At 46.5% G+C, this 8,829-nt stretch overlaps 1 protein-coding gene across 1 annotated transcript; it reads right to left on the bottom strand.

Annotated features, from left to right (window-relative positions):
- Positions 1–4,501: 4,501 nt before the first annotated feature.
- Positions 4,502–5,114, bottom strand: LOC120849916. Its single transcript, XM_040222214.2, has 2 exons — positions 4,819–5,114; positions 4,502–4,681 (listed from the first exon to the last, which is right to left on the bottom strand). Exons 1-2 carry the CDS (start codon positions 5,044–5,046, stop codon positions 4,502–4,504), a joined length of 408 nt encoding a protein of 135 aa, XP_040078148.1. The 5' UTR covers positions 5,047–5,114.
- Between the last annotated feature and the right edge of the window lie 3,715 nt (positions 5,115–8,829).

Genomic DNA, 8,829 nt, shown 5'->3' on the forward strand with positions numbered 1-8,829 from the left:
CCTAACATTTGTTAATGAACTTTTTGATTATAAAAAAAGAACGGGATAGTTGATTTATAAAGTTGTTGGGCATAATCGAAAGCCACCGAATTGTCCAGTGAAAATTAGCGCCATTGCAGTTTGTGTAGGTGAGCTATACGCCAGGCGAGGAATAGGTTCAAGAAAGAACGCAACTAAAACCGATCGATTGCCTAAAATTCGCTAATTAACCTTTTAATTAGAAAAGAAAACGGCATCGTGTATTCAGAAAGTTGTTGGTCATAATCGCAAGTCACCTAATCGTCCATTCTTAAAAAGATGTAACGCGCGTACACTATTACACGGCGTCCTGATACGGCGTCCTCCTAATTTGGGCGCGAAAATATAGTTCTGATTTTATGTGGGCTCCATCTCCGGGTGGCACAGCCTAACGCCATGAAGCCAAAGCGACAAATCATGGGCATCGCTGAGACAACGCCACTGTAGAAGTGGCGAGGAGTGCGACGGCCGAAAAGATTGCGGTAACACGATTCGCGTCCAAATTAGGCTCTTTAGGACGTCGTGAACCCCTTCACGTGCACTACATCTCCTTAAAAATGATTGATTTGGTGTTTTTGATGACTACAGATCAGGCACAAACCGCAATTGCGTAACTCTGACGTCTTTTTTAGAAAAATGTCTAGTCGTTAAAAAAAGTCGCCCTGTATAAACACAATTGTAAGGCAGTTCTTTACGTCCGGCGACATCATTACGGCATGGAAGGAGACGTTGACCACAGATCATACGCTGTGTATGATCTGTGAGCACTGTTTCTTTTTTTTTTTTTTCGTACGAGAATAAGCAAACATTTGATACCAACTAAAATAGATTTAGCATTCACCAAATTCGGCTTGTTTACTTGATTCAAATCAATATTTGATTTGATTACACTTATTTTGTACCCGCACATGCTTACTTTATTCCCTAATGAGTTACAAGTGATAATCACATTGTTTTGTTGTCGTGCGAGGTCATCACAATTTATTATTAACAATCGGAGCTATGCGATTACGCGGAGGAGGTGCATTTGAAGATATTAAAAATTGTTCTGGATACACAAACAACTTCAAACGTTTTGCTGTTTGGGTCCTTTCCTACACGCAGGACCAATAATAAAGCCAAAACCTTATAGAGGAGACTATCTCCATCAACTCAACGCGCAAACACGATGTGAAGCGTGTCTGCGTACGTTGGAAGAGATACCGGCGAGCAAACCATAGCGTCAAATGTCCATGCATCAAAATGTCCGTGCACCGAAATATCCGCGCACAAACAATTCCTAAACCGAAAAGTCTTTGCAGCTAAAAGTCCATACACTGAAATGTCTGTGCATCAAAAAGTCCGCACCGAAATTCCCTACAGCAAAACGCTCTGCACCGAAAAGTGCTCGACTCACTACGGATGGGATCCTCCGTCATCTCTGCTAGTTTACGAACCATAATGATTCAGAACCACTGGTCTATGGAGCGCCATCCCTGATATACAGAAAACGCCGCTCGTACCTCCCGTTGTCGGCATGAATCCGCCTAAACAACGGAAGATGCCAAATCAGATATTTATATTAAAACTGATACCTCAATGACTACTTCTTTGAGCAGAACAAGGTATTTGTGCTCTCTCAACAGCAAGAATCGTCCTCCAAACCAATGCTAAAAAAGAGCCAATGCAACTCGTTGGGAAGAGCAAGTGCCAAGCTCGCTCAAAACAGCTACTCGGTTGGTTCAGCTCCTTGTCGCAGGTGTGCCGGCTGGCTTCTGGATAATCTTTTCAAATCCTCGAAGCTTTCATTTCCTCCACCCCAAACTTGTCAAAAAAACAACAACAAAAAAAGCAAACAGACAGTTGGCAAAAAAAAAAAAAAAAAAATCGGAAACTGGCGAGGAGAGAACGGGAGGCGATTTCCTCCTTTCACAGTGGCGAGACGGAAAGTGAGGGTCGGGTTCCTTCTCTCTGCTTGCGGGCCGGCCTTTAAGGTACCTACTCGCAGCCCGTAGGAGAACAAGAACCGAAGAATGTCTAAAGCGGAGTCAAAATATAACTAAGGCAGCTGAAATATTTCCCCATTTCCCCTACGTTACTACACGTGATCCGTTTCAAATCCTGGAGCTGCTGCTCTTTTGTATAACATGCGAGCTCATCCACATGTGAATAATAAAATGAGCGACGCAAACTTTGAGCGACAACCCTTGCTCAAGCTTAACAAGATCTCGAGCCCCCTCCGCTCCCCCCCCCCCCCCCCCCCCCCCCCCCCACACACACACACTGGCGAACGCCCAAATCATTAAACGTCTTCAAACGAATTCTATGCTTGTGTCCGCATTGTGAAGGTGCAACGACCACTAAGAGGGAGCCAGTTTTTCTTCTTCAATACTTGTGCAAATGTGAAATATAGGTTGGAAGTAGTTCATTGTTATGAGCGCTAAAGATGTGTCTTCACACAATAAAGTAATCGGAGAAGTAACGATTACTTCTTTAAGTAATATCCAATTACTTTTGCCGTCAAGTAATCAAGTAATCTAATCAAATACTTTTTAGCCAAGAGTAATAGTAATTGTAATCGATTACTTTTTTTTAGTAACGTGTACAAGACTGTGTATAGGTCTGTCACGTTCCATAACGACACGCACGCAGTGTTCCATTGTGGGACACTTAGGTGCCCGTTCTAGCATATAGTGGGTACGCCGACGGCAACGCCGCTATATGCAGGAAGGGGCGCCTAAAAGCTGCGCTCTTAAAGGGACCATGAAATGATTTTAAAATCGAATTTCATCCACCGCACGTCGTAAAAGGTGTGAAAAGGAACACAAAAACACAAGACTAGGGAGCCAAAAAAAATTATTTGCTATAGAACTTTTAAAAGAAAACTGGACTCTTTTGCGACTTCTTTCCTTCGAAAGCTCTGCCTTTTCACTACGATGCATACGCAAAATCGGTGCACGTCAGCCGAATCCACATCGCCTATTGGGTAAGAGCCTACCTCACCAGCACCGCGATCGTAAACAATAAATAGCCGGCGAATGTTTCCTAAAAGTTTTGTTAAATAATATTCAGATCCACATTTTGTAGCATAATTAGAGATGTGTGGCGAAAATTGCCAAATTTGATAATGCTGAGAGCCAAGCGCCATCTATCGTGTGGTAAACGAAGCAACTACTGCGCGTGCGCAGTAGGGCAGGGCCAAGTTCAGAACGGTTCCTTTGGTTTCCTTCCTCTCAAAACTCTGACTGACTGAACGTTTATTTTTTTACGTGTTCATCTCGCGCGTGCCGACTTCAAGCAGCAAGAAAGAAATGTACTTAAAACAAACCACGACGAACAAGAACGCTGGATCCACAAACACCCGAGAAGAGCGACAACAGCCGCGAATCCCGCTCCGACGAAACTCTCAGAATATAGGCCTAGCAGGCACTCCGACTCGGCGCAGCGTTGCTTCGTCGCAAGACCGTCTGCCTACAACCGGCTGGCGTACTGAATGGAATATGCCCGCGCTACCCTTGTGGACCCTTCCGTATTATAGTTTGATCGCTGACCTCAATTTTAGGTTAAGAGGTGAGGTCAATCTCTTCCCCTTGTTTTCCTAGGCAGTGTTGACGAACACTCGTCGAAAAGGGACCCTCGTCGATCCTCTCCTTGTTTTGTGTGATATAGAGCTGAAATAAACGCTGTATGGATTACCTTCGTAGCACGGTATGTACACTTTGTTATTGGTATGCCATTTTTATTCCGACAGGCTGCACGTCACTGTCAAGCTGTAACAGTTCGTGGGAGGTATACGCTCCGGGCGCTGGTGTTTTGAAAAAACCCGTGGCGCCATCTGTCCGACGAAATAAAAACTATTGGTATGTTACCGCGGTTACCGCCCTTCCCGACTGCTTTCGCGTTAGGCTTGCCAGGCGTAAAGTGCAGGCGTACCCGGCTGCTTTCGTTATGTCGTCCGCAACAACGCAGTCGAAAAAGCGCACTTCTGTTTATTGCTGTGTTTACAGCGCGAAACACATGTACGACGAAACCTTCCGATCCGACGTGCGGACTGCCGGAATGACCTTGGGGGGAGAGGGTTTTCGTAGCATCGAAGAGCGTTAAAAACCCTCGCCTCCGACCGCGCGGACGTCGGATCGGACGGTTTCGTCGTACATGTGTTTCGCGCTTTAGACTGCCACAACAGCTACGGAAACACAGCTGGGAAGCTCCCAGTGGTAGAGTTCTACCGCTTTCCAGCAAAGCCGTACGAGGCAGAGCGTCGACGGAAATGGGTTGCAGCGGTGCGGCGCGCAACGTAAGGAAACCTTTTTTTTTTTTTTGTCGCTTCTCGGTTTTTGTTTGCTCTCCATGATACAGAATTGTTTCTCGCTGGCACAGTTAGACACTGCATTTTTGTGTACAGCGGAGACGGAGACTCCTGGGAACCCGCGAATGGGCAGGCCAGGATTTGCAGCTGCCACTTCGTAGGAAACAAAAAAAGCTCCATCGCTCAGCACCCCGCTTACATCCCCACGATCTTCCCTTCGTCGTACAAGGCGAGATGCAATGTGACGACAGAGACACAACTGCAAAGATATGCAATGTGACGGCAGAGACACACTGCTCCATGTTTGCACCACCCACGCACGCCAGCCTTGCAGGTGCAGCTCGCGCCCACGATGAGTCTCGGGTGCGCTAAAAGCTGCCGTAGCAAAAAAAAAAAAAAAAAAAAAAATGTGTGTTATGCACGGTTGAAGCGAGAAATCAGAACAACAACAAATGAGGAGTGGAGGGGGGGGGGGGGGGGGTACGCGAAACCGAACCGGGTGGCACGCTCACCTGAAGCCGGACGTTGTAAACAGCAGACTTCATCTGCGCAAGGCATTTCCCTACAACTTCGCTGGGAGCTGTGGAATGAAGGACTTCTTCTTTCACGCCAAACACGTGACGGCCCGCATAAAGTTGCTCCCCTAACTTCAGTGACTTTTCTTTGAAATATTCTGCGATCTCGTCAATCCTTCTGAAGCCGCAAAAGAGCACCGTCGGATCGCACGTGCGAGCCGCCATTTTCAGATGGGAACATACCAATCGTTCTTAGGTCGACCACGGGCGGCGCTGGGGAGCGCAAGCGACGGTGGCGCCAGAGTGGCCGCCCGGAGGGTATACGTGCAATACCGGTCCAACCTTTCTTTGCCGAGTGTCGCGTCAGTATCGAGTTGCAATAGTAAAAGATCGGTCCCGAAGCGCTTACCAACAGCGCGAATACAGCACTTCATCAAACGCGCGCGTCCGCTCCGAATGTGAACAGGTATTTACGTGGCTCTTGCTGACAGTTCAAACGTATCTTTTTTAACGTCGGCTCGCTCCTGCATCTCCGAGACCGCGAAAAACGCCGCGGCAAATTGTTCCCATCTGCACTTCCCAACAGGCATACCGGCGTATGGGACTAGTCCCATGCTGTCGCTGTAGCGCAACGTATCTCATTGAATTTCGTTCAGCTGCGATGCGGCGATGAGAGGCGCCGATTCAGAAAATACGTCGGTGACATCGGCGCAGTAAAACCCACCGGCGCACCCCAACTCCCTAACGCTCCCATCTCCTACTGCAGAGAGAACTTCCGGTTCCGGAAACATCGTACGTCACGGCTTGTTTTGCGGTCAAGAAAAAGTCGATATTTCATTAATTTTTTGTGTAGAAGTTAATAAACCGAGACGAAAACTGATGCCTGTTCGGCATTCAGTGAACATTGACGGTTTATTGTAAAAGTTGTGTGGAAAAAGTAAAAAAGTCATTTCATGGTCCCTTTAAATACGTTTACTTCTCCGCCAAGTCACTGGAGGAGCGGATCTCTACAATTTAGGCAGGACAAATGACGAGGCTTTTGCCAAGCTGAGACCTTAAGAACACTGCGCTGTGACACGGGACGTTTGATGCGTTTACGGCACGACGCTCAAGTCACAGCGCGGGTAATGTTTTTGGCCTAAACACATTGCCTTCCACTCGCCGAGCCCCCTCCGTGGATTGCAGCGATTACCATTGGGGCAGATAATCGCTGCAGTCCACGGAGGGAAATCGCGAAAGTGGATGGCAGCGATTATCTGTCCCAAGGGTTTAGCGCAGTGGTTCTCAACCGTTGATATCTCGCGGACCCCTTGTAGGTCGGCGGAGATGATGGAGGACTTTGTTCGTAGTCAGGGGAAGGTAAAGGTATAGGTTAAATATGATAATGATTTAATAAATCGATATAACTAGGGGCTGTGTGAAGTAGACCTCTCTCATTGACATACACACGAGAAAACTCACCCGAAAATTGGAAGTTATCATCTCAAGTTGAAAAAAAATAAAACTTTTTTTGACGTCATCTCGACGGATCTACGGCGAATAAAAGAGAAGAGGGGAGGGAAGGACTTTCCACTCAAAAGGACTCTTTTTTGTGTGTACCAGGCGTCGCTATAGACCAGTGGTTCTCAACGATTCCGAGTCAAGAGGTCCAACGAGTCAAAAGATCCAACGCGTCAAAAGATCCATTATTGGACCTTCTGACTCGTTGGACCTTTTGACTCGTTGGACCTCTTGACTCGCCGTGGATCTTTTGACTCGATGGATCTCTTGACTCGTTGGACCTCTTGACCCACATTGGATCTCGTGACTCGTCTTTGGCGAGTCAAAAGATCCAACGAGTCCAAAAATCCATTATTGGACCTTTTTACTCGTTGAACCTCTTGACTCCCTGCCCGATCACCGGGAAAGGGGAGGAAGGACTTTGAAGAAAAGCAGGAAAGAAAGAAAAGCAAAACTACGATGAATGACGACTTTCGAATGGCAAAGAGGGGAGTGACGGTCACTGCACTGCAGCAGGGTCGGATCCCGCGACTAATAACAAAGCAACAAAAAAGAGGGAGATTAGAGAAGAGGATACAGTGGCCTCAGGGATGAAAAGTTTCGGGATCCTGAATGGCTGGCTGTGTCACGGCGTTGTGCATTTTCCATTTCAATCGGCTGGTGGCCAACGCCATTTATTCGTGCGGTGTGCTTGACTAACTCAGGAATTTTTCGAGAGTTATGCACGCTACACGGTCGTGGGGACACAGATTGTTTCTCGAATATAGAAATCAACGAACTGTTAATCGGTGACTGAATTACGAGGCACGTATAGACCAACACGCGGTGCTGACGTCCTATCCCTGCGGCGGTGCTGCTATCGGTATTGCGCACACACAAACGGTCCACTTGACGCGCTTCCTGCGCACGTGCAGTACGCACATCTCGTGCAGAAACTGCGCATTTCCCCACAGCTCGTGAGAGCTTGTATGGAAACAGCGCATTGGTCTTATACGCAGCATGAGCTCAACTGGGAGGAAGAGTTATGTGAATCATTTGGACAGCATAATGTTTGGCAGCCATCCAGAGGGTAAACATGTAGCAGTATCTTGCTGGTCAGTGCAGCATGCCTGCTGACTAGCACCACGCTGTACGGAGAACCAGCATCGGCGTGCGATTGTATAACCACTACGACGTGGTGCACCTAAAGACCCCAGGCTATACTCCTTTTCACCTAAGGATTCACCGCAGCCTTGCTAGAAGCCGAGAGCGTCATGGGACATCTCGCTCCGCGCGACGCCTTGAACACCTTTGTGTTCGAGGCATTTTAGAGTAGAAGAGAAACCCTAGTACCCCTTGTCTTGTGCGTGCACACGCTTCACTGGTTCGTGTTCAGATTGAGCAGCATTGATCGAAATAAATGCACACTTTTATTCTTCTTTCGATGTATCGCAACAGTACGTGTTATATATTATTTATTTTTTGGTTTGCATAAACACGTAAATCATATTGTTATTACTTCTCCTTTTCATATACGGCACCTAGTCAATTTTGTCCTTGCGAACTGAATTATTTTATTCGCACGTAATAAAGCCGAGGAAAAAACAACATTGTACCTTCCATATTTTCGCGACATATTTGGAACTTTGCATCCCATGATTCATTACTGCAACCGCTTACCAAATGCTAATTTAAATTTTGATATATCTCATATCGAACCTGAAAGTTCATTAGAGGGGAAAAGTTTACCATAATATCAACCCGCCTTACAAAAATACAAATATATATATTTTTTAATAATTTTTAACTTATTTTTTTGCCATATTGCCTTCCCATTGGCCAAGTTGGATATCTTACTTGCACGAAAAGAACCAGTGAATTATCGGGAGTAACTTTTTCGAAGTGGCCATCTAAGATCACTTTGAAGAGATGTTTCTCTTCGAAGTAGAAAAATCTAACAATTTTTCTACTTTTGCTTAATACTACTTAGAATCGCACCCTAAGGTTAATAACTGAATAAACTTACCTTAGTAGTTTTTCCTAGGCAATGGTAGTCGCCAATAAAATTCGAGAAATATGAGCATCGTTTATCCCCTCAACTCAGAGCCAGAACAAGCGGCCGGTGGCATGGTGCCTATGTCCTATACCTTCAACGTTAATCATGCCCACGTGCTGGGGTTGACAAAGTAGAAAACGCGTGCTGAGCTCCGGGCATTGTTAGAGTTCAGCTATCCTCATCACCGCAGTGGTTGGACACGAGCCACTACCCGAGTGTCCGCCGAGGCATTCATTGTTACGAGCTGAAGTCGAGTGCTCACGCAGTTCTCGTGCCCAATCCATGCATGAGCAGCGCTCGAGTGTCGTCAGTCAAGTGGTTTCGATTCCACAATCACGTCATCCAGCTTTGCAAAGGCAAGACTGAAAGAAGTAGTGCCCTTTTATCTTCGCAATTTCACAATTTCTCCACGACAAAGAAGTTTCTGAATCAGTGGCGGTCTGTGCGAGCATACTTGTGCCAGACTGGGACCA

This window comes from Ixodes scapularis, unplaced genomic scaffold, assembly GCF_016920785.2.
Source record: "Ixodes scapularis isolate PalLabHiFi unplaced genomic scaffold, ASM1692078v2 PGA_scaffold1__304_contigs__length_218370807, whole genome shotgun sequence".
Taxonomy (NCBI): Eukaryota; Metazoa; Arthropoda; class Arachnida; order Ixodida; family Ixodidae; genus Ixodes; species Ixodes scapularis.